This window comes from Pleurodeles waltl, chromosome 8 (genome assembly GCF_031143425.1).
Source record: "Pleurodeles waltl isolate 20211129_DDA chromosome 8, aPleWal1.hap1.20221129, whole genome shotgun sequence".
NCBI lineage: Eukaryota > Metazoa > Chordata > Amphibia > Caudata > Salamandridae > Pleurodeles > Pleurodeles waltl.
This window is the reverse complement of record NC_090447.1, coordinates 437,888,644-437,913,933: the sequence shown is the minus strand read 5'-3', so window position 1 is coordinate 437,913,933 and position 25,290 is coordinate 437,888,644. Positions and strand designations below refer to the sequence as shown.

The window sequence follows — 25,290 nt, the reverse complement described above, 5'->3', positions numbered from 1 at the left end:
AGAACCTGGTCCGAGCCCCGCAAGTCACCCCTCCTTGGATCCCCCTAGGTCTCTAGTTTTCAGAAATGCACAGGTTTGGTAGGTTTCCCTAGGTGGCGGCTGAGCTAGAGGCCAAAATCTACAGGTAGTCACTTTGCTAAAAACAGCTCTGTTTTCTGTGATATGTCCACGTTGTGTTTTGGGGCATATCCTGTCGCGGGCGCTAGGCCTACCCACACAAGTGAGGTATCATTTTTATCGGGAGACGTGGGGGAACGCTGGGTGGAAGGAAATTTGTAGCTCCTCTCAGATTCCAGAACTTTCTGCCACAGAAATGTGAGGGACATGTGTTTTTTTAGCCAAATTTTGAGGTTTGCAAAGGATTCTGGGTAACAGAACCTGGTCCGAGCCCCGCAAGTCACCCCTCCTTGGATCCCCCTAGGTCTCTAGTTTTCAGAAATGCACAGGTTTGGTAGGTTTCCCTAGGTGGCGGCTGAGCTAGAGGCCAAAATCTACAGGTAGTCACTTTGCTAAAAACAGCTCTGTTTTCTGTGATATCTCCACGTTGTGTTTTGGGGCATATCCTGTTGCGGGCGCTAGGCCTACCCACACAAGTGAGGTATCATTTTTATCGGGAGACGTGGGGGAACGCTGGGTGGAAGGAAATTTGTAGCTCCTCTCAGATTCCAGAACTTTCTGCCACAGAAATGTGAGGAACATGTGTTTTTTTAGCCAAATTTTGAGGTTTGCAAAGGATTCTGGGTAACAGAACCTGGTCCGAGCCCCGCAAGTCACCCCTCCTTGGATTCCCCTAGGTCTCTAGTTTTCAGAAATGCACAGGTTTGGTAGGTTTCCCTAGGTGCCGGCTGAGCTAGAGGCCAAAATCTACAGGTAGGCACTTCGCAAAAAACACCTCTGTTTTTTCCCAAAATTTAGGATGTGTCCACGTTGCGCTTTGGGGTGTTTCCTGTCGCCGGCGCTAGGCCTACCCACGCAAGTGAGGTATCATTTTTATCGGGAGACTTCGCGGAACGCTGGGTGGAAGGAAATTTGTAGCTCCTCTCAGATTCCAGAACTTTCTGCCACAGAAATGTGAGGAACATGTGTTTTTTTAGCCAAATTTTGAGGTTTGCAAAGGATTCTGGGTAACAGAACCTCGTCCGAGCCACACAAGTCACCCCTCCTTGGATTCCCCTAGGTCTCTAGTTTTCAGAAATGCATAGGTTTGGTAGGTTTCCCTAGGTGGCGGCTGAGCTAGAGGCCAAAATCTACAGGTAGTCACTTTGCTAAAAACAGCTCTGTTTTCTGTGATATGTCCACGTTGTGTTTTGGGGCATATCCTGTCGCGGGCGCTAGGCCTACCCACACAAGTGAGGTATCATTTTTATCGGGAGACGTGGGGGAACGCTGGGTGGAAGGAAATTTGTAGCTCCTCTCAGATTCCAGAACTTTCTGCCACAGAAATGTGAGGAACATGTGTTTTTTTAGCCAAATTTTGAGGTTTGCAAAGGATTCTGGGTAACAGAACCTGGTCCGAGCCCCGCAAGTCACCCCTCCATGGATTCCCCTAGGTCTCTAGTTTTCAGAAATGCACAGGTTTGGTAGGTTTCCCTAGGTGCCGGCTGAGCTAGAGGCCAAAATCTACAGGTAGGCACTTCGCAAAAATCACCTCTGTTTTTTTCCAAAATTTAGGATGTGTCCACGTTGCGCTTTGGGGTGTTTCCTGTCGCCGGCGCTAGGCCTACCCACGCAAGTGAGGTATCATTTTTATCGGGAGACTTGGGGGAACGCTGGGTGGAAGGAAATTTGTAGCTCCTCTCAGATTCCAGAACTTTCTGCCACAGAAATGTGAGGAACATGTGTTTTTTTAGCCAAATTTTGAGGTTTGCAAAGGATTCTGGGTAACAGAACCTCGTCCGAGCCACACAAGTCACCCCTCCTTGGATTCCCCTAGGTCTCTAGTTTTCAGAAATGCATAGGTTTGGTAGGTTTCCCTAGGTGGCGGCTGAGCTAGAGGCCAAAATCTACAGGTAGTCACTTTGCTAAAAACAGCTCTGTTTTCTGTGATATGTCCACGTTGTGTTTTGGGGCATATCCTGTCGCGGGCGCTAGGCCTACCCACACAAGTGAGGTATCATTTTTATCGGGAGACGTGGGGGAACGCTGGGTGGAAGGAAATTTGTAGCTCCTCTCAGATTCCAGAACTTTCTGCCACAGAAATGTGAGGAACATGTGTTTTTTTAGCCAACTTTTGAGGTTTGCAAAGGATTCTGGGTAACAGAACCTGGTCCGAGCCCCGCAAGTCACCCCTCCATGGATTCCCCTAGGTCTCTAGTTTTCAGAAATGCACAGGTTTGGTAGGTTTCCCTAGGTGCCGGCTGAGCTAGAGGCCAAAATCTACAGGTAGGCACTTCGCAAAAATCACCTCTGTTTTTTTCCAAAATTTAGGATGTGTCCACGTTGCGCTTTGGGGTGTTTCCTGTCGCCGGCGCTAGGCCTACCCACGCAAGTGAGGTATCATTTTTATCGGGAGACTTGGGGGAACACTGGGTGGAAGGAAATTTGTAGCTCCTCTCAGATTCCAGAACTTTCTGCCACAGAAATGTGAGGAACATGTGTTTTTTTAGCCAAATTTTGAGGTTTGCAAAGGATTCTGGGTAACAGAACCTCGTCCGAGCCACACAAGTCACCCCTCCTTGGATTCCCCTAGGTCTCTAGTTTTCAGAAATGCATAGGTTTGGTAGGTTTCGTTAGGTGGCGGCTGAGCTAGAGGCCAAAATCTACAGGTAGTCACTTTGCTAAAAACAGCTCTGTTTTCTGTGATATGTCCACGTTGTGTTTTGGGGCATATCCTGTCGCGGGCGCTAGGCCTACCCACACAAGTGAGGTATCATTTTTATCGGGAGACGTGGGGGAACGCTGGGTGGAAGGAAATTTGTGGCTCCTCTCAGATTCCAGAACTTTCTGCCACAGAAATGTGAGGGACATGTGTTTTTTTAGCCAAATTTTGAGGTTTGCAAAGGATTCTGGGTAACAGAACCTGGTCCGAGCCCCGCAAGTCACCCCTCCTTGGATCCCCCTAGGTCTCTAGTTTTCAGAAATGCACAGGTTTGGTAGGTTTCCCTAGGTGGCGGCTGAGCTAGAGGCCAAAATCTACAGGTAGTCACTTTGCTAAAAACAGCTCTGTTTTCTGTGATATGTCCACGTTGTGTTTTGGGGCATATCCTGTCGCGGGCGCTAGGCCTACCCACACAAGTGAGGTATCATTTTTATCGGGATACGTGGGGGAACGCTAGGTGGAAGGAAATTTGTGGCTCCTCTCAGATTCCAGAACTTTCTGCCACAGAAATGTGAGGAACATGTGTTTTTTTAGCCAAATTTTGAGGTTTGCAAAGGATTCTGGGTAACCGAACCTGGTCCGAGCCACACAAGTCACCCCTCCTTGGATTCCTCTAGGTCTCTAGTTTTCAGAAATGCACAGGTTTGGTAGGTTTCCCTAGGTGGCGGCTGAGCTAGAGGCCAAAATCTACAGGTAGTCACTATGCTAAAAACAGCTCTGTTTTCTGTGATGTGTCCAGGTTGTGTTTTGGGGCATATCCTGTCGCGGGCGCTAGGCCTACCCACACAAGTGAGGTATCATTTTTATCGGGAGACGTGGGGGAATGCTGGGTGGAAGGAAATTTGTCGCTCCTCTCAGATTCCAGAACTTTCTGCCACAGAAATGTGAGGAACATGTGTTTTTTTAGCCAAATTTTGAGGTTTGCAAAGGATTCTGGGTAACAGAACCTGGTCCGAGCCACACAAGTCACCCCTCCTTGGATCCCCCTAGGTCTCTAGTTTTCAGAAATGCACAGGTTTGGTAGGTTTCCCTAGGTGCCGGCTGAGCTAGAGGCCAAAATCTACAGGTAGTCACTTTGCTAAAAACAGCTCTGTTTTCTGTGATGTGTCCACGTTGTGTTTTGGGGCATATCCTGTCGCGGGCGCTAGGCCTACCCAAACAAGTGAGGTATCATTTTTATCGGGAGACTTGGGGGAACATAGAATAGCAAAACAAGTGTTATTGCCCCTTGTCTTTCTCTACATTTATTCCTTCCAAATATAGGGGTGTGTGTAAAAAAGACATCTATTTGAGAAATTCCATGTAATTCACGTGCTACTATGGTCACCCCGGAATTCAGAGATGTGCAAATAACCACTGCTCCTCAACACCTTATCTTGTGCCCTTTTTGGAAATGCAAAGGTTTTCTTGATAGCTATTTTTTACTCCTTATATTTCAGCAAATGAATTACTGTATACCCGGTATAGAATGAAAACGCACTGCAGGGTGCAGCTCATTTATTGGCTCTGGGTTCCTCGGGTTCTTGATGAACCTACAAACCCTATATATCCCCGCAACCAGAGGAGTCCAGCAGACGTAACGGTATATTGCTTTCGATAATCTGACATTGCAGGGAAAAGTTACAGAGTAAAAAGTAGAGAAAAATTGATGTTTTTTTCACCTCAATTTCAATATTTTTCTTTTTCAGCTGTTATTTTCTGTAGGAAACCCTTGTAGGATCTACACAAATGACCCCTTGCTGAATTCAGAATTTTGTCTACTTTTCAGAAATGTTTAGATTTCTGGGATCCAGCATTGGTTTCATGACCATTCCGGTCACTGACTGGAAGGAGGCTGAAAGCACAAAAAATTGCACAAATGGGGTATGCCCCAGTAAAATGCCAAAATTGTGTTGAAAAATTGGGTTTTCGGATTCAAGTCTGCCTGTTCCTGAAAGCTGGGAAGCTGCTGAGTTTAGCACCGCAAACCCTTTGTTGATGCCATTTTCAGGGGAAAAACCACAAGCCTTCTTCTGCAGCCCCTTTTTCCAATTTTTTTGAAAAAAACGAAATTTTCACTGTATTTTGGCCAATTTCTTGGCCTCCTTCAAGGGAACCCACAAAGTCTGGGTACCTTTAGAATCGCTAGGATGTTGGAAAAAAAGGACGCAAATTTGGCTTGGTTAGCTTATGTGGACAAAAAGTTATGAGGGCCTAAGCGCGAACTGCCCCAAATAGGCAAAAAAAGGCCTGGCACAGGAGGGGGAAAAGGCCTGGCAGCGAAGTGGTTAATCTGCATCACCATTGCCTTTTCCTTCAACTTTCTCTGCTTCAACTCAATCTCGTCACTACAGTATTTTGCATACTACAATACCTCACCAATCGGCTTTGTTTGTCAGCAAATCAAATGACTCTTAATCATCTGGCTAATTTCAGGTCTCAATCCTTCAACAAATCTGAACACAAAATGAAACATGTCTTTCAGCTCAATTGTTTCTGTACCACTGTCGCTGGATCTCGCTGAGGTTCTCTTGTCGGCCATCTACGCTCCTCTTGCATTTAATCCATAAGTCTGCTGGAACCACTATCTCTATTTAAAAAAAAAAAATCTTTTTATTGTTCTATTTATTCATTTAAGATCCCCTAATACAAGTTCAGTGTGCAAAGTCACTTTACAGACACATATGTTAAGTGCATTATCTATACATTTGAACTCCTTGCAGAGGAGCCAACAGAAAATTCTTTGCATTATAAATGAACAATGATAATGGTTAGCCACACAATGGTATTAGGGTGACATATAGAACAATTGCAGTTAAGGACAATATCTAAACAATTGTAGCCTGTTCAATTCGATGAATTACTTCCAGTGAAGCAAGTGTCTTCTCAAGTCAGTTACAAAATAAGTTGCGTGTTCATAAAGCCACTGATAAACTTGTAGATTCAGCACTGACAGTAAATAGAACAGTATGAAACAAGAAAACAGTTAACAAAACTTAGAGCCCGGTTTAACGACCCCCCAACCCGCCGCCCGTAGGCCTCATAATGCATCTGCATGACGGCATCTACACCTGAGTCCGCGGTTCGACAATAAGATAGTCTGCTAGTAATTTGTTTTGACTGTAAGGGGCTTATATAGGAAAGTATACCATTAAGGGTCCTGTTATCAATCTTAGTACAGGGAGTGCAGAATTATTAGGCAAATGAGTATTTTGACCACATCATCCTCTTTATGCATGTTGTCTTACTCCAAGCTGTATAGGCTCGAAAGCCTACTACCAATTAAGCATATTAGGTGATGTGCATCTCTGTAATGAGAAGGGGTGTGGTCTAATGACATCAACACCCTATATCAGGTGTGCATAATTATTAGGCAACTTCCTTTCCTTTGGCAAAATGGGTCAAAAGAAGGACTTGACAGGCTCAGAAAAGTCAAAAATAGTGAGATATCTTGCAGAGGGATGCAGCACTCTTAAAATTGCAAAGCTTCTGAAGCGTGATCATCGAACAATCAAGCGTTTCATTCAAAATAGTCAACAGGGTCGCAAGAAGCGTGTGGAAAAACCAAGGTGCAAAATAACTGCCCATGAACTGAGAAAAGTCAAGCGTGCAGCTGCCACGATGCCACTTGCCACCAGTTTGGCCATATTTCAGAGCTGCAACATCACTGGAGTGCCCAAAAGCACAAGGTGTGCAATACTCAGAGACATGGCCAAGGTAAGAAAGGCTGAAAGACGACCACCACTGAACAAGACACACAAGCTGAAACGTCAAGACTGGGCCAAGAAATATCTCAAGACTGATTTTTCTAAGGTTTTATGGACTGATGAAATGAGAGTGAGTCTTGATGGGCCAGATGGATGGGCCCGTGGCTGGATTGGTAAAGGGCAGAGAGCTCCAGTCCGACTCAGACGCCAGCAAGGTGGAGGTGGAGTACTGGTTTGGGCTGGTATCATCAAAGATGAGCTTGTGGGGCCTTTTCGGGTTGAGGATGGAGTCAAGCTCAACTCCCAGTCCTACTGCCAGTTCCTGGAAGACACCTTCTTCAAGCAGTGGTACAGGAAGAAGTCTGCATCCTTCAAGAAAAACATGATTTTCATGCAGGACAAATGCTCCATCACACGCGTCCAAGTACTCCACAGCGTGGCTGGCAAGAAAGGGTATAAAAGAAGGAAATCTAATGACATGGCCTCTTTGTTCACCTGATCTGAACCCCATTGAGAACCTGTGGTCCATCATCAAATGTGAGATTTACAAGGAGGGAAAACAGTACACCTCTCTGAACAGTGTCTGGGAGGCTGTGGTTGCTGCTGCACGCAATGTTGATGGTGAACAGATCAAAACACTGACAGAATCCATGGATGGCAGGCTTTTGAGTGTCCTTGCAAAGAAAGGTGGCTATATTGGTCACTGATTTTTTTTTGTTTTGTTTTTGAATGTCAGAAATGTATATTTGTGAATGTTGAGATGTTATATTGGTTTCACTGGTAATAATAAATAATTGAAATGGGTATATATTTTTTTTTGTTGAGTTGCCTAATAATTATGCACAGTAATAGTCACCTGCACACACAGATATCCCCCTAACATAGCTAAAACTAAAAACAAACTAAAAACTACTTCCAAAAATATTCAGCTTTGATATTAATGAGTTTTTTGGGTTCATTGAGAACATGGTTGTTGTTCAATAATAAAATTAATCCTCAAAAATACAACTTGCCTAATAATTCTGCACTCCCTGTATATGAATTACCTATTCCTGTGCTAATTCTGAGTTATGAACAACTGTGTCATCAGTGTCTGTGCCTTGTTCCGATTCGCGTAAATGGGTCAGCATCGCATCCCAGATAGCTGGTAGGGGATATTTACGCATGCCCACAGCATCCTCGTGTCGTACCGCTACTCCCTCAGCCTCCGCCCATATAAAAAAGAGCACTCCCAGGACAGTATGGACGGAGGCTCAGTGGCTTTCCATCTTTTAGTGATGAGGTGCTTGGACGTCATAAGTCCTAGGTCCAGAAATCTTGTGGAAGCTTTTAGCTTTCTATCTCTCGGGAAGAGACCAAGGAGATAGGATTCCCAATCAGTTAATAGTGGGAGTGATGTGCATATTCATATGCATGACGTGACTTCGTGCCAATAAATGTTTAAGGAGGAGCAAGACCATAGCATATGAAGGATATCTGCTCCTATTCGTTTACAGCGGGGGCAAGCAGCATCCACACGATTGAAGTATTTGTTAATGCGGGCTGGCATGAGGTAAGCTCTGTGTATAATGTAAAATTGGATAAGGCGGAATCTAGAATTGCGGGAGATATTAGTATGGCTGGATAATGTCACTTCCCATGCTTTTCAGTAAAGGGTTCTGCCAGGTCACCCTCCCAGTTGGTGCGCAGAGCAATATGGGTATATAGCGAGTGCATTCTAAGCGCATCAGTGAACCACCTTATCAGGTGCTGCCTCGTACCATAACTTGTATGTATTGCACTAGTAGGTGCATTGGGGGTTCAGTTGCCATATCTCCCCACCCCACCTGCGCGATAGTGCAATCATCAACGAATTGTACAACAGAAACTGCCTCGTCTAAAGTCCAGTTTCTGCCGACAACTCACTAAATGGAATGAGCTTATTCTCGTTGTAAAGGTCCCCCAGTGTGTGTAGATCGCCCGCAATGCTTCCTCATAAAGACAGAGAAGACGAGGTGCAAGAGCTGCAGAGGAGGTCTTATAGAAGTCAAACGGGAGGCTGTCTGGACCTCGAGTTTTGCCTGCGGATAAGGCACGTATACTATCTTGCACTTCAGATAGTGTCAGGGGCACTTCCAGTTCATCTCATTGGTCATCTGTCAACTGGGGTAAAGCGATCAAAGAGAACAATTCATTGTTTTTCGACGGGCCTGCTGTCACAGTGGAAGTGTTCATAGTGTTGAGTGAGCTCAGAGTGGATTTCTTGGGGAGTGAGGAGTATGTTCCCAACTGCTGAGCAGAGCTCCATTACAGGTCCGTGTTCTTGATCTTGGCGAATGAGCCAGGCCAACAATTTGCCTGATAGGTCGGGTGTGGCATGTGCACAGGCCGAATGAGCTGCATAATTTAAACAACAAAATCTCTTGAATAAGGATATATGTTCTGCTGAAGCAGTTGATCGTTGTTGAGAGAGTGAGGAGTGTTGGGTAGCGTTCTGTTCATGTTTCTTCAGGGATCTCCCCCACTCTAGTCAGGTCGCGTTCGGTAGATCTGCACAGATACCACTGTGTGCCCATGCAATGACCTCTGATGAAGACTTTAAATGCTTCCCATTCAACAAGGCCGGAAGACGCTGTACCCATATTGTGTTCGAAATATTCAGGAATCGCCTTGTCTAGCGACGTTTTAAATGCTGCGTCCTCTAACAGTTCCGGGTGCAGTTGCCAGGTAGGAATGCTTGAGGGAGATACGTCCCATCCAATTTGCAGAAGCTGTGGATTGTGATCTGAGGGAGTATAGCCCAAGTAATCAGACCTCAGCACCGCGGGGTACAGGTTAGTTGTACATATTATTCTGTCAAGACGTACACGTAGTTGGTGTGGGACAGAGAAGAACAAGTAAACTCTGATATTAGCATTACGTTGGCGCCATACGTCTCATAACTGCCAGTTCTGGAGCCAGTCAGGTAACGCATGTGCAGCTGTAACTGTGGGTGCAGTGGCGGGAAAGAACGGTCTAGATAGGGATCCAGGACGCAATTAAAGTCACCTCCTAATAGCCAGGGAAGGTCACTCCGGCGGGAAAGGAGGCTGGATAACGTGTGGTAGAATGAGGCCTGATCTGTGTTTGAAACATATATCGACCCTAGCACTATTGCACGGCCAGCTTGGCTTCTACGTACCAGTACATATCGCCCCTGCCTATCTATGATATGATCATCAGCCACAAAGGGAGTACCTGGCCTGATCCAGACAAATGCCCCTCTGGCATAGGAGGAAAAATCTGTTGCGTAAAGCTGACCTCGCCAACACCGCTGTAATCTAGCCAGGTTGCGCAAGGTGGGTCTCCTGCAACAGCGCTATATGAATTAACTGTCTTTGAAGATATGAATATGTGGAATATCTACGTGCTGGTGTGTGTATGCCCTGCACATTCCATGTGAGGATCTTTGAAGATATGAATATGTGGAATATCTACGTGCTGGGGTGTGTATGCCCCGCACATTCCATGTGAGGATATTGGAGGGGTTCATGGTGAATCAGTAGGTAGATAGTGTCCCATGGTCCCGACCCCGGAGACAGGGAATTTCACATGAACAGCAACGGGGCCCCCATGGGGCGGCAGGCAGGGGGGACTCAGGCTCCATTCAGAGATAAACAAATACAACTTAGGATCAACAACTGGTGTGGAAATAATATGAGTGAATACCATTAGAGCAGAAGAACAACTGGTATCTGCCCAAACTAAGCAATGCGCCTTTTTAGAGTAACAAATGTAAGGGAGAGGTCCTCACGAGTGGGGGATTGGGGTAGGCGAGGTGAGTGGTGTGTGGCAAAAACTAGGGCCTAACCTAACCCCTAGTCGAGCATAAGCACAGGTGGCCAACAGTTGCAGAGTGTAGCATTCAGTGTAGGGGACATAGGGCAGTACACCACCCAATGACTAGCAACCCGTCGCAGTGGCCACCAAGGTCGGCGCCAGCGTAGCCGAACCACCTGTGAAATCACAAGTAAGATAGTAGGGGCATTCCAGGGATAGAGTTGAGTTGCTGCAAGGTGCGGCTTCCCATGTACTACATTTAACGTCACCACTAACTGAGAAACAGACATGTATGACAATTTGGTAAGATCAGAGTAGTTTGTCTGCCGTCTGTGGTGTCACCTCAGGCCGGATGGAGGACCCGAGCTCGGAGGATGCCTCGAGAGAGGAGCCATCTTCTCCATTAGAATTGCTGAGCTCCGCTTCTACATCCGAGGTAACCGAGAGGACACTGATGGCTGCTGCAGATTGTAGTGCACACCGGCGCTCTTGTATAATTTGTTCCAGGTCGGGAGTCTGTCTCACCTCTCCCGAGGCAGCCACGCGCCTTTTGCGATTTCTCCATTTACGGGGTTGCAGATCTCGCACCACTGGTCCGTTTATTTTGGCGTCTCGTTGCCTGGTCAGATCTGTGGATTCCAACCAGTCCCAGGCCACCTCCGGTGTGTCAAAGAAGTGTGTTTTACCATCAGCCATTACGTGCAGCTTGGCTGGGAAGAGAAGGGAGTATGACAGGTCAAGGGTGCAGAGTTTGTGTTTTATTGGTAAGAAGGAAGCACGTTCTCTTTGTACGGCAATGGTGTAGTCTGGAAATATAATTACCGGATTGTTGTGCACTCGGATTGTTGGGAGTGCTCTCACTGCACGCAGGATGATATCTCTGTCCGCGTAGTATAACAGCCGGAGAAGGAAGGGATGCGGTCCAGCCCCCCACGGACGGGCTCTAGTGGGGACTTTATGGGCACGTTCAACCAAAAAGAAGGGCGTCAATGAACCCTCTGGGTCCAGCTCCCGAAGCCAGGTTTCAGCGTAGGCAACCACATCTGGGCTCTCCACGCCTTCCGGGAGGCCTATAATTTGAATTTTATTCCTTCTGGTGCGTCCTTCTGCATCTTCTACCCGATGCTCTAGCACCCCTATCCGGTCTAACGCGTTTTGCAGCAAAGCTTCTAGCCGTCCATCTTGGGTGCCAAGTCATGGAGTTGGCCTTCTAGTGAGCGGGTTCTGTCCGCCAGCTTGCAATGTTCCGCGTGTAGCAGGGTGAGATTGCTGGTCACTTTATAAATTTTGCCCTGCAGCGAGGTCCGTGCCTGTTCCAATGAGGTGCCTATGTGCTCCACGGCCACCAGCACTGCATCTAACTTGTTGCTGTCAGGATTTAGGGCCTCTATCCGTGGTGCCTGCAACTTAGGCCCAGTCCCAGAACAAAGGCGGCCAGCTCCTGCCATTATGTAGTCCGGGGGGGGGGGGGGGAGGGGAACGTGCATCAAAGCCGTTCACGGGTGTGGAAGCCCACAAAGCACCGTCCACAAGAGGTGCAGGAGGCCCGCTTGCAAGCGCAGTATGGAAGTCAAGGTGCAGCAGCACGAGCAGCCTCCCTCCCCGCATTATCCAGATTCGCGGGGGACTCGATAAGCAGCAGCCCCCAGGGGCCAGTCGCGGCAGCGCCCGACAGCTTCAGCGCAACAGAAGAGTTTGCGGGGGAAGGCCAGCAGTACGGGCAGTGTCTCTCCTTTCACCCGCTGCCTTCTGCGCCGTGGCCGAATCTGGGCCCAGCGGTAGTCCCCGTCCCAGGCACGCACCCTGCTTCCAGCGGCGAGAGCCAGATCAAGACCTACCAAATCTGGCAGGTCACCGCAACTCACAAGGCCTAGAGCCGCTCCACTGCCTCACTGCCTGGCTCGCTGCTGTCCTCCCTGCCTTGTCCAGGTCCGATGGCGCTGCTGCAGGAGCCCGACCGCCGCAGGTCTCATGTGCGCGGTTGCCTCGGGTCCTCCGGTGGGCCAGCATCACCGACAGCGCCCCTGCCGCTCCTCTGGTCGCCCGATCACCACCGCCAACACCTGGGGGACACCACTCACAGACACATTTGTGCACAGCAAATGATTGGCTGCCCTATGCCGTATAAGTTACGGATAACTAGGGTGCTGCCTCGGAGCTTACTTAGCTCGCGCCCGCCATCTTGGCTGGCAAGTCACACCCTACCCTGGAACAACTATCTCCAATAGAGTGTTCAAGTCCTCCCACAGGCATTTTGAGAGTTTCACAAACCTGTCTGTCTGTTGGTACCATTCTACTGGTTTCTCCCTCAACCTGGGGGTAATCATTTGTAAACAACAGATTGTCACTTCTGCTCCAAGGGACAGAGACACAATTCCCTCCTGGAATCTCGCTCATAGGTAGAATTTTCACTAGGTCCTCAACTTGCTGTACATTTGCAGTAAGATTTTCAGAATCCCTTTTCTTCTTATCTCCTTTCTTCACCCATCTGCCTTCCTATTTGTCTATTGCTCCCCATGTTTGATTTCTCTGGATTAATTTTCATTCCTGGTATTCTCATGTTCTTAAAATATTTGAGTCAAAATCTAATCTCGAACTCCTCTTTAAATGCTTTGTTTTCTCAACCTCTATGTCATATTTCTCTGCTAAGGCTAATTTCTGATGCACTGTTCCTGCTTTGTTAAAAATCAGCTTGCCTAGGTACTGCAACTCGTCTTCCTTGAAAGTATAAATCCTGTCTAACCACATTGTTCCCTCAATAAGGTATTCTGCCTCTAGGCTACGTCTGGTCAAATTCAGGGCACTTCCTCTGCTAGAATCTCCCTGTGTACTACTCAACCTCTCTAACCATTTGGTTAACTGCTAAGCTGCCAAACCCTGTAACATAACGTTATTGTGACTCACACCTGGAACTTGCAGTGATGTCAGATTCAGGGTTTCTGGTGTCACCATGCTTGGATTTGGACCTATGTATGATCTCACCTCATTATTTGGTGGAGCCCTGAAAGGACTCAAATCAATGGATGGCCCTGTTCCATCAAACGTTGGTCTCATGGGAGTTGTCATTCTTGCATTCACGTTGTATCTCTCCCTTTCTACACTCGTGTTCACACATTTCTGCTCACTGTTCTCGTTATTTCCCTGGGCGAATAACGGTATGACTGGACCTATGGTAACTGGTACTGACACTGCATCTGGGCATGGTCTGACATTTGGCTCTCCTATGTGCACTATTCCGGACTTCTGATTTGTCAATGTGAACATTTCTGTCTGCGATCCTGCTATAGGGGTGTATTGTGGAACTGTCTGCATCTCTATCGGGGACATCAGATTTAGGGTGGACTCTATCTGGGCCAATGTTGGCTTCTGGTAAACTTGTCCTGTCAGCACTGTCAGGGTTGTTGCAGTATCTACAATGGGTATATCAGGGTAAATTCCTGGAATATCTATTTGCAGCATAGGCTTCTTAACTGGCAAAGTAACAGGAGAATTATGGCTAACATGTATATGGCTCTGGGTTGGTTCAACTGATATCGGGGCTGGAAGAGTTATACTGCTGTTTGAACTTCTCTTATGTGCTGCATATGGTGGGTGACGATTTCTCAATAACTATAAAATGAATTCATCATCATCTGACTCTTCAACGTATGTCAAAGACTTCCTAGATTCTATGGATTTCGGCTCTTTGTCATCGGAAGGATACAAATCCCTCTTTCTAGTGCTCTATCTAGCTTCGTTCTCATTCTCTTCTGTAATTGCAGGAACCAACTTAATTCCCTATAAAGTCTCTGTTCTCCAAAATTTCTGATCACTATCCCATCTAGGCTCTACTAGTGTCTTCGCAGCCTTTCTCATTCGCCTCTCAAATTTTAATTGCTGTTGCTGCCCTGCTACTAGTTCCCAAATTGCTAGTATCTCGAACTGTGCTGGCCTTGGAGGAGGTTTCAAATCATACAGTACCCTCCTCAAATTCTCTAAGCTTCTCAAATTAAATGTTCCATGGGCAAAAAACACTAACCTCCCATCTTTCTCTGTCACTTTGCACCACTGTTTCAGCCAAAGACATGGCGCGGCACCATTCTCTTCGAATACAATATAGGCGGCTGTACTTTCTGGTGTTTCTATGCTCATAGAAATATAGAAATTTCCCTTTAGGGCACTCTTGAAGGCTTTCAAAAATGTAATCTTCGATTAATTTATGTTACTTTCAATCAAATCAGGAAGTGACTTTCAATCCCAAAATCATTTTCACCGACCCTCTCAACCAATGACACTTCACGGTTGTCCGCAAATCCGTGCACGACCCTTCTAACTAACCAACCTATCCAAGGGCAGCTACAATGACATCACACTCACACGTATAGCGGCTCACAAAGACTTGCGGCTTGTCTTTCTCAACTCGGATTCACACTAAACTAATGCAAAACTATTGCGAGCACTAAACAAAATGAAAACCCAATTTGTCAGTTTACTAGAGGTAGGGTAACACAATCGCTTCAGAAACCTTCCAGATTTTTCACTGACGGCCTTTCGCTCTAGCAGCTACTCTTTCTTTCTCAGTTTCCCTGATTCACAAGCAAAATTTGACCCGCAAATTTTACTCTCAACTGATCAGTGGGTCTCTCCTGGTGCACATAGGACTCACCAGATCTCAATCGAAAAAAGCTTCCACTCACTTTAGCATGCACTCCTGAGTTTGTCAACCACACCCGACTGACCTGTTAAACCAGACAAATTACAACAAAAACCAAGTGTCTCATACACTTTTCAATATATTTCGGAGTCTTAGACTTCGCAGGGCCCGTATACCAACAACCATGTGGACAATTTTTTAGCACAAAGCATCACATACATGTGAAGTTAGACGACTGCCCTACTCTCTCACTTCAGAGTACACAAACTCTTTCAACTACTTCATTTGGAGTATGCAAACTCCTTCAACCATCACAAACATCACAATTCACCTGCAAGTTACATAAGAGGTGCAAGCGCAAAACCTATTTCATTCGCACTGTCACTAGAACGCCGAGAACATCCTCAAACAAGCATTGGCAACCTCCAAGGTTCGGGGAAAGTCATTCTAAGTTTTTAGGGACACATTTTCTCTCCACTTTGTACCATCGAGTCTCAAAATTTGAACTTTCACCAATTTCTCTTACCCAATCTGTGAATTATTTTCTCTTTAGGGGACTAACCATTACCCTACTATAATCCCTGGGTACCAGCTATTTCTCAAAGGGGAAACTTTTGTGGTGGTCTCTTAAGGAGACGTAACCATGAATTGGGCCTTAATGATGGGCTCTTATGGAGACAAACCATCATACTCTGCTACCATCTCTGTGAGCGTGTCTGACCGTATTTGGTTTCTTATCTTTAATTTATAAGGGGACGCATTAGAGGTTCGATGGACTTTTTGACTGCGCTTAGAGTAAATCCCACCATAGGACTCAATTTCAATACCAATCAATAACAATATCGATCAAACCTCAGCACCTTGAGACCCTCACGGGTGAGTAGTGCGCATTACAAATTCCTGATTGATTAAATCAATAATTTTGGGAGTCAGTAATTTCCAACGCACCATGACCCCTTTGGTCATGAATAACCACACCTTTATGTAAAAGTTATAATGTTTATTTCCCTATATTAACATTGCTATTATCACGTAACTCAATCTCAAAATCCTGGGAACTTCGCTTTCACACATACTAAACTCTACAATGAACCGATAGGTAATACAGCATATTCTAGCAAGCACTTCTCATGGGAAAGAAAGCATTTACTAGCATTTGGTCAACGCAGTGGAATAATACAAGTATTACTTTCTCTAAACAGCCATTTTATGTGAATTATTTTAACAGTGCAGCTTAACATGAGGCTGTGCAACTAGGCCCCAGACCTCGTTAAGGCCTACGATTATTAAAGCAAAATACGCAATAAGTCATCATTAATACAACATACTTCTACTTTTATTACAAGACTGGAGGCTCATATTATGTGTTCTTTTCTCACTTTAGTAAAATATAGCAGCCAAGAAAACTACAAATTCCAGAAAACCCTGGGAAAAAACTACCAAATCGCATCATAAAGGGGACAACCAACGGCACGTCGAGTATGAGTACAACTATCTTGACTGAGAGCAACAAGCCTTCTTTTCTTGCTGCTTGCAGTCAAGATAAGTACTCTGCTTGCAATTGTTTATTCAGTGTTTTTCTCTCTCTCTCTCTCTCTCTCTCTCTATATATATATATATATATATATATATATATATATATATATATTTGCATGTTATGTGTTGTAACAATGTTTTCCTACCGTTTTGAGCCTCGCCCTCATTTTGAATGTTCGTAGCGCTCGCCTTGCATTCCTGAGGCATTCCACCTCGTTCACTGGCCGTCGTCGTGTGCTGTCCTCCACTCGCATTCCTGGCGCTGGGCCTCATATTAGTTTACTTTCCTTGCTGCTTTGTTCCGATGCTTGTTTTCACACTGCTTTCATTGCTGAGTATTCCCTTGGGCTCTGGGGGCATTTCCAATCAGTTTCTTCATCGGTTGCTCTGCCTCTGCACAAGCCCTCTCCAGCTAGGCTCTCAGTTAACCCCTGCATGTCTGTTTTTTTCCCCTGGGACAATTTACTTCTGTATTCCCTTGTTTTTAGTCCAGTTTTTTTTCCTTTACTATTTGGGTTAAAATTATTTTTTCCTGGTTAGTCAATATGTCTGGGGATCAACAAGCTCAGTGTTTAAAAAGTAACTTAAAGTCATTTATCAAAGACTCTGTGCAGCAAGCTGTTTCAGTTTCCATGCTTGATATTTCCAGGAATTTAGAAGCCTCTTTATCAAAGATGTAACAAGCCTCTGACGGAGTCCCTTCAAAAAAGGGAATGGAACGTGCAGCACCATCTCGTGTGCCTTCCAAAGGCGTTTCTATTTAATTTGGGCCTCCCACCCGAGAGGCAAATCCTTCTGGCCCCCTTAATATCCTTAATCTCAGAGATACGGACAGTGATGGGGATGATATTCTGGAAGATGTGGCTTCTCGCTCACACATCAATGATGATGTCTCTGATCTTGGACCTTTGGAGAAAAGGTGTAAAATTGCTCTCAGTGCAATTTCATCCCTATCGTTGTCTGACGATCTGGTTGACCATTTTGGGAAACCCATGTTCGACCCTACATCAATTCACCACCCTAATTCTTCGGAGTGGTTCCTTATGACCATGTCGCTGACTACGTTTCCTTTTATTTGAGACATGCTTTGGATAAGTCCTCTAGGAACAAATTGAAGTTAGAATGTCCCAGACCGTCCCTTCCTTCCAAGGTGGCTGCTACCCCTCCTATTGATCCCAACATAATGTTGTTTTTCCCTACGTTTGTGAACGATCCCAAGAAAGGGGTTGATAGAGACTGGTCTAATTGCCTGGACAGACTACTAGATCTTGTTGGTCCTTTAACAAGGATTTTGGATTTGGCTGAAGAGGTGAGAATGGAGGGGAGCCAAGTAGACCCTGAGTCTCTTTCCAATTGGGCGCAGAGAGCAATCTGCATGCTAGGCAATGCTAATGCCTATATTTCCCAAGAGCGATGCAGGAGTCTTCTGCTAAAGATTGACCCGAAACTGAGTTCCTTGGCAACAAAAGAAGAAGGTCCTAACGCTGAAGGTCTTCTTTTCGGTGACGCTTTCATAAAGGAAATGAGTAGATATGGGTCTACCTTTGCTTCTAATCGGCAAGGCCTAGTCTTCCATGAAAATAATTTTTTCCCAGTAGGTTTTTGCAGGGCTGGCAGAGGAAGGGGTCATTTTGCTGGCCGTTATGCATCAAGAGGTAAATACCTCAACAGAGGGTCCTTCAATCAGGACTCCCAACAGGATTTCAATCAGGGGTACAAACCGCAGTTCTATCTCCAACATTTCTGTGGAGCCTGCAACAGGGGATTTAAACCCAAGGGAGATCAACTTGTGGGTAAGAACTTTCAGTTCTGGGCTTCCTCCCGTAGGAGGCAGACTAGCAAGTTGTTTAAATGTTTGGTTATCTCTCACATCGGATCCGTGGCTTATTCAAACTGTCCAGGGTTATTGCATGGAGTTATATCAGCGCCCCTTTCAGATTAATCTTCCCCAACCTCTTCATTTTTCACACAATCAGTTTCTTCTGGTTCAGGAGGAGATACAGGCCTTATTAGCAAAACACATGATAGAAAAGGTCTTTTCGACCCTACATATTTCCTAAGCACTATCTTTCTTGTACGCAAAAAAAAAAAAACATCGGCCGGTCATAAATCTAAAACTCTTCAACAATTTTGTAGTGTACCATCATTTCAAGATGGAGACTATCCTTCATCTCAGAGATCTGCTACTTCATGGCGATTGGCTGGTCCGTCTAGACCTTCAGGATGCCTATCTCTCGGTTCCCATTCATCCCTCTTACAGGAAGTTTCTGCAGTTCCAGTGGGAAGATTGTTTCTTCCAATTCAAGACGCTCTTCTTCGGTCTTTCTTCAGCCCCTTGGTGCTTTACCAAGATTCTCAAGCCGGTAATTGATTTCCTCAGGAGGTCAGGCTCATAGCTTATCGCAACGATTTTCTTATAATGGCCCAAGACAGATCCTGCTTATTGAATCATCTGGATTTTTGTCAGAACCTTTTATTAAGTCTGGGGTTTCACATCAACCCTCAAAAGTCGATCCTCATACCTGCTCAGCGACTCTAAATCCTTGGGTTTTTAGCTAACACAGTTGATTCAATTCTTCAACTCCCTCAACAGAAGGTGGATTTGATAAAGAAGGAAATACGCCATGTAGGAGGCTGGACTGGCTTGTAGTGAGTACCAAGGGGTACTTGCACCTTGCACCAGGCTCAGTTAGCCCTTATTAGTGTATAGGGTGTCTAGCAGCATAGGCTGATAGATAATGGTAGCTTAGCAGAGCAGCTTAGGCTGAACTAGGAGACGAGTGAAGCTCCTACAGTACCACTTAGTGTCATATGCACAATATCATGAGAAAACACAATACACACAGTTATACTAAAAATAAAGGTACTTTATTTTTATGACAATATGCCAAAGTATCTCAGAGTGTACCCTCAGTGAGAGGATAGGAAATATACACAAGATATATATACACAATACCAAAAATATGCAGTATAGTCTTAGAAAACAGTGCAAACAATGTGTAGTTACAATAGGATGCAATGGGGACACATAGGGATAGGGGCAACACAAACCATATACTCCAAAAGTGGAATGCGAACCACGAATGGACCCCAAACCTATGTGACCTCGTAGAGGGTCGCTGGGACTATTAGAAAATAGTAAGGGTTAGAAAAATAGCCCACCCCAAGACCCTGAAAAGTGAGTGCAAAGTGCACTAAAGTTCCCCAAAGGACATAGAAGTCGTGATAAGGGAATTCTGCAGGAAAGACACAAACCAGCAATGCAACAACGATGGATTTCCAGTCGAGGGTACCTGCGGAACAAGGGGACCAAGTCCAAAAGTCACAATCAAGTCGGAGATGGGCAGATGCCCAGGAAATGCCAGCTGCGGGTGCAAAGAAGCTGCTACTGGACTGTAGAAGCTTAGGTTTCTGCAGGAACGACAAGGGCTAGAGACTTCCCCTTTGGAGGACGGATCCGTCACGCCGTGGAGAGTCGTGCAGAAGTGTTTTCCCGCCGAAAGACCGCCAACAAGCCTTGCTAGCTGCAAATCGTGCGGTAAGGGTTTTTGGACGCTGCTGTGGCCCAGGAGGGACCAGGATGTCGCAATATGCGTCAGAAGACAGAGGGGACGTCGAGCCAGACAAGGAGAAGTGCCAGAAACAGGCACTACGAGGATGCGTGAAACGGTGCTCACCTGAAGTCGCACAAAGGAGTCCCACGTCGCCGGAGAACAACTTAGGAGGTCGTGCAATGCAGGTTAGAGTGCCGTGGACCCAGGCTGGACTGTGCACAAAGGATTTTCGCCGGAAGTGCACGGAGGCCGGAGTAGCTGCAAAAGTCGCGGTTTCCGACAATGCAGTCTGGCGTGGGGAGGCAAGGACTTACCTCCACCAAACTTGGACTGAAGAGTCACTGGACTGTGGGAGTCACTTGGACAGAGTTGCTGGATTCAAGGGACCTCGCTCGTCGTGCTGAGAGGAGACCCAAGGTACCGGTGATGCAGTTCTTTGGTGCCTGCGGTTGCAGGGGGACGATTCCGTCGACCCACGGGAGATTTCTTCGGAGCTTCTAGTGAAGAGAGGAGGCAGACTACCCCCACAGCATGCACCACCAGGAAAACAGTCGAGAAGGCGGCAGGATCAGCGTTACAGAGTTGCAGTAGTCGTCTTTGCTACTATGTTGCAGTTTTGCAGGCTTCCAGCGCAGTCAGCAGTCGATTCCTTGGCAGAAGGTGAAGAGAGAGATGCAGAGGAACTCGGATGAGCTCTTGCATTCGTTATCTAAAGTTTCCCCAGAGACAGAGACCCTAAATAGCCAGAAAAGAGGGTTTGGCTACCTAGGAGAGAGGATAGGCTAGCAACACCTGAAGGAGCCTATCACAAGGAGTCTCTGACGTCACCTGGTGGCACTGGCCACTCAGAGCAGTCCAGTGTGCCAGCAGCACCTCTGTTTCCAAGATGGCAGAGGTCTGGAGCACACTGGAGGAGCTCTGGGCACCTCCCAGGGGAGGTACAGGTCAGGGGAGTGGTCACTCCCCTTTCCTTTGTCCAGTTTCGCGCCAGAGCAGGGCTAAGGGGTCCCTGAACCGGTGTAGACTGGCTTATGCAGAAATGGGCACCAAATGTGCCCATGAAAGCATTTCCAGAGGCTGGGGGAGGCTACTCCTCCCCTGCCTTCACACCATTTTCCAAAGGGAGAGGGTGTAACACCCTCTCTCAGAGGAAGTCCTTTGTTCTGCCATCCTGGGCCAGGCCTGGCTGGACCCCAGGAGGGCAGATGCCTGTCTGAGGGGTTGGCAGCAGCAGCTGCAGTGAAACCCCGGGAAAGGCAGTTTGGCAGTACCAGGGTCTGTGCTACAGGCCACTGGGATCATGGGATTGTGCCAACTATGCCAGGATGGCATAGAGGGGGCAATTCCATGATCATAGACATATTACATGGCCATATTCGGAGTTACCATTGTGAAGCTACATATAGGTAGTGACCTATAGGTAGTGCACGTGTGTAATGGTGTCCCCGCACTCACAAAGTCCGGGGAATTGGCCCTGAACAATGTGGGGGCACCTTGGCTAGTGCCAGGGTGCCCACACACTAAGTAACTTAGCACCCAACCTTTACCAGGTAAAGGTTAGACATATAGGTGACTTATAAGTTACTTAAGTGCAGTGTAAAATGGCTGTGAAATAACGTGGACGTTATTTCACTCAGGCTGCAGTGGCAGGCCTGTGTAAGAATTGTCAGAGCTCCCTATGGGTGGCAAAAGAAATGCTGCAGCCCATAGGGATCTCCTGGAACCCCAATACCCTGGGTACCTCAGTACCATATACTAGGGAATAATAAGGGTGTTCCAGTAAGCCAATGTAAATTGGTAAAATTGGTCACTAGCCTGTTAGTGACAATTTGAAAGAAATGAGAGAGCATAACCACTGAGGTTCTGATTAGCAGAGCCTCAGTGAGACAGTTAGTCACTACACAGGTAACACATTCAGGCACACTTATGAGCACTGGGGCCCTGGGTGACAGGGTCCCAGTGACACATACAACTAAAACAACATATATACAGTGAAAAATGGGGGTAACATGCCAGGCAAGATGGTACTTTCCTACACAACCCCCCCCAAACGAAGGACAATAAGACTAGCCATGACCTGATGAGTCTTCATTGTCTAAGTGGAAATATCTGGAGAGTCCATCTGCATTGGAGTGGCTACTCTCAGGTCTATGTTCCACTGTATAGTCCATTCCCTGTAGGGATATGGACCACCTCCATAATTTAGGATTTTCACCTTTCATTTGTTTTAGCCAAAGTAGAGGTTTGTGGTCTGTCTGAACAATGAAGTGAGTGCCAAACAGGTATGGCCTCAACTTCTTCAGAGCCCAGACCACAGCAAAGGCCTCCCTCTCTATGGCAGACCAACGCTTTTCTCTAGGGGTCAACCTCCTACTAATAAAAGCAACAGGTTGATCCTGGCCCTCAGAATTAAGTTGTGATAGGACTGCCCCTACTCCTAATTCAGATGCATCAGTTTGGACATAGAATTTTTTAGAGTAACAAGGGCTTTTCAGGACAGGTGCAGAGCACATGGCCTGCTTCAGCTCCTCAAAAGCTTTCTGACAGTTTGCTGTCCATAATACCTTTTTAGGCATTTTCTTGGATGTGAGGTCATTAAGAGGGGCTGCAATGGAGCCATAGTTCTTAATGAACCTCCTGTAATACCCAGTGAGGCCTAGGAAGGCTCTCACCTGAGTCTGAGTGGTAGGGGGAACCCAATCAATAATTGTTTGGATTTTCCCCTGAAGTGGTGCAATCTGTTCCCCACCAACAAGGTGTCCCAGATAAACCACCTTACCCTGCCCTATCTGGCACTTTGAAGCCTTGATAGTGAGGCCTGCCTTTTGCAGGGCCTCTAAAACTTTCCATAGGTGGACCAGGTGATCATCCCAGCTGGAGCTAAAGACAGCTATATCGTCCAAATATGCTACACTGAAAGCTTCCAGCCCTTGCAGGACTGTGTTCACCAACCTCTGAAAAGTGGCAGGTGCATTTTTCAATCCAAAAGGCATTACAGTGAACTGGTAATGTCCTCCAATGGTTGAAAATGCAGTTTTAGGTTTAGAATCTTCTGATAATTTGATCTGCCAATACCCTGCATTCAAATCAAAAGTGCTTAGATACTTGGCAGATGCCAGTGTATCTATGAGCTCATCTGCCCTGGGCATAAGGTGAGCATCAGTTTTGGTTACCTGGTTGAGACCTCTGTAGTCTACACAAAACCGCATTTCCTTCTTTCCATCTTTGGAATGGGGTTTTGGTACAAGTACCACAGGAGAAGCCCATGGACTTTCAGAGTGCTCAACCACTCCCAGTTCTAGCATTTTCTGCACCTCTTGCTTTATGCAGTCCCTGACATGGTCAGGCTGCCTATAGATCTTACTTTTGACAGGTAAACTGTCTCCAGTATCTATAGTGTGCTCACACCAAGAAGTGGTACCTGGCACAGTAGAGAAGAGTTCAGAAAACTGACCCAGGAGATTAATGCAATGGTCTTTCTGCTCAGCAGTAAGACAATCAGCCAAAACTACACCTTCCACAAGAGCATCTTGTTCTGTGGAAGAGAAGAGATCAGGTAGAGGATCACTGTCTTCTTCCTGTCCCTCATCAGTTGCCATGAGCAGGGTGAGATCAGCCCTGTCATAGTAGGGTTTCAGGCGGTTGACATGGAGTACCCTAAGGGGACTCCTGGCAGTGCCTAAGTCAACTAAGTAGGTGACTTCACCCTTTTTCTCAACAATTGTGTGGGGTACACTTTATTTATCTTGGAGTGCTCTTGGGGCCACAGGCTCCAAGACCCACACTTTCTGCCCTGGTTTGTACTGAACCAAAACAGCCTTCTGATCATGCCATTGCTTCTGGAGCTCTTGGCTGGCCTGAAGGTTTTTACTGGCCTTTTTCATATACTCGGCCATCCTTGATCTGAGGCCAAGTACATAATCCACAGTATCTTGTTTTGGAGCTTTTAAAGGTTGTTCCCAACCCTCCTTGACAAGTGTTAGTGGACCCTTAACAGGGTGACCAAAGAGGAGTTCAAAGGGGCTGAAGCCCACTCCTTTCTGGGGTACCTCCCTGTAGGCAAAAAGGAGGCATGGTAACAGGATATCCCATCTCCTGCGGAGTTTTTCAGGGAGACCCATAATCATGCCTTTGAGAGTTTTGTTAAATCTCTCCACCAGTCCATTTGTTTGTGGATGATAGGGTGTAGTGAACTTGTAAGTCACACCACACTCCTTCCACATGGCCTTTAAGTATGCAGACATGAAATTGCTTCCCCTGTCTGATACTACTTCCTTTGGGAAGCCTACCCTAGAAAATATTCCCAGGAGGGCCTTTGCCACTGCAGGTGCTGTAGTGGTCCTTAAAGGAATTGCTTCAGGATATCTTGTGGCATGGTCCACTACCACCAAGATAAACCTATTGCCTGAAGCAGTAGGAGGGTCAAGGGGGCCAACTATGTCAACCCCTACCCTTTCAAAGGGAACCCCAACCACAGGCAGTGGAATAAGGGGTGCCTTTGGAGTGCCACCTGTCTTGCCACTGGCTTGACAGGTTTCACAGGACTTACAAAATTCCTTTGTGTCCTCAGACATCCTAGGCCAATGAAACAAGGGGACAAGTCTGTCCCAAGTTTTCATTTGTCCCAGGTGTCCAGCTAGGGGAATGTCGTGGGCTAGAGTTAGGAGGAACTTTCTGTACTCCTGAGGAATCACTAACCTCCTGGCAGTTCCAGGTTTAGGATCCCTTGCTTCAGTGTACAAGAGGTTGTCCTCCCAGTAAACTCTGTGAGAGTCACTGACATCCCCATTAGCCTGTTTGACAGCTTGCTGTCTTAGACCCTCTAGTGTGGGACAGGTTTGCTGTGCCACACTCAGCTCCTCCCTGGCAGGCCCCCCTTCACCCAAAAGCTCAGCAGTGTCTGCTTCCAGCTCCTCTGGTGTAGGTTCTGCACAGGGTGGAAATTCTTCTTCCTCAGAAGTAGAATCCACTGTAGAGGGAGGGATAGTAGGAAGTGCTTTACTTCTACTAGCCCTAGCTTTAGGGAGCACTTGGTCCATTGTTCCAGGATCCAAGCTTCCCTGTCCTTTTTGCTTTTTGGCCTGAGCCCTGGTTAAAGCAAAAATATGCCCTGGGATGCCCAGCATTGCTGCATGGGCCTCCAACTCCACATCTGACCAAGCTGATGTCTCCAAATCATTTCCTAGTAGACAGTCTACAGGTAAATCTGTGGTTACCACAACTTTCTTTGGACCAGTAAACCCCCCCCCCCCCAGTTGAGATTTA

At 46.6% G+C, this 25,290-nt stretch overlaps 1 protein-coding gene across 4 annotated transcripts in view; it reads right to left on the bottom strand.

Moving 5' to 3' along the window:
• Positions 1–25,290, bottom strand: part of LOC138250021 (nucleoside hydrolase-like) — a 283,783-nt gene that overhangs the window by 242,053 nt on the left and 16,440 nt on the right. The window contains exon 2 of one of the 4 annotated variants that reach the window (XM_069204370.1): positions 5,300–5,385. The exons of 2 other annotated variants lie outside the window; for them this stretch is intronic. In XM_069204370.1, the coding sequence (XP_069060471.1) occupies positions 5,300–5,339 (40 nt within the window). In that variant the 5' untranslated portion in view covers positions 5,340–5,385. Of the gene's footprint in view, positions 1–5,299; positions 5,388–25,290 lie in introns of all 4 variants that reach the window. One more of the 4 variants, XM_069204371.1, reaches the window with a different exon arrangement.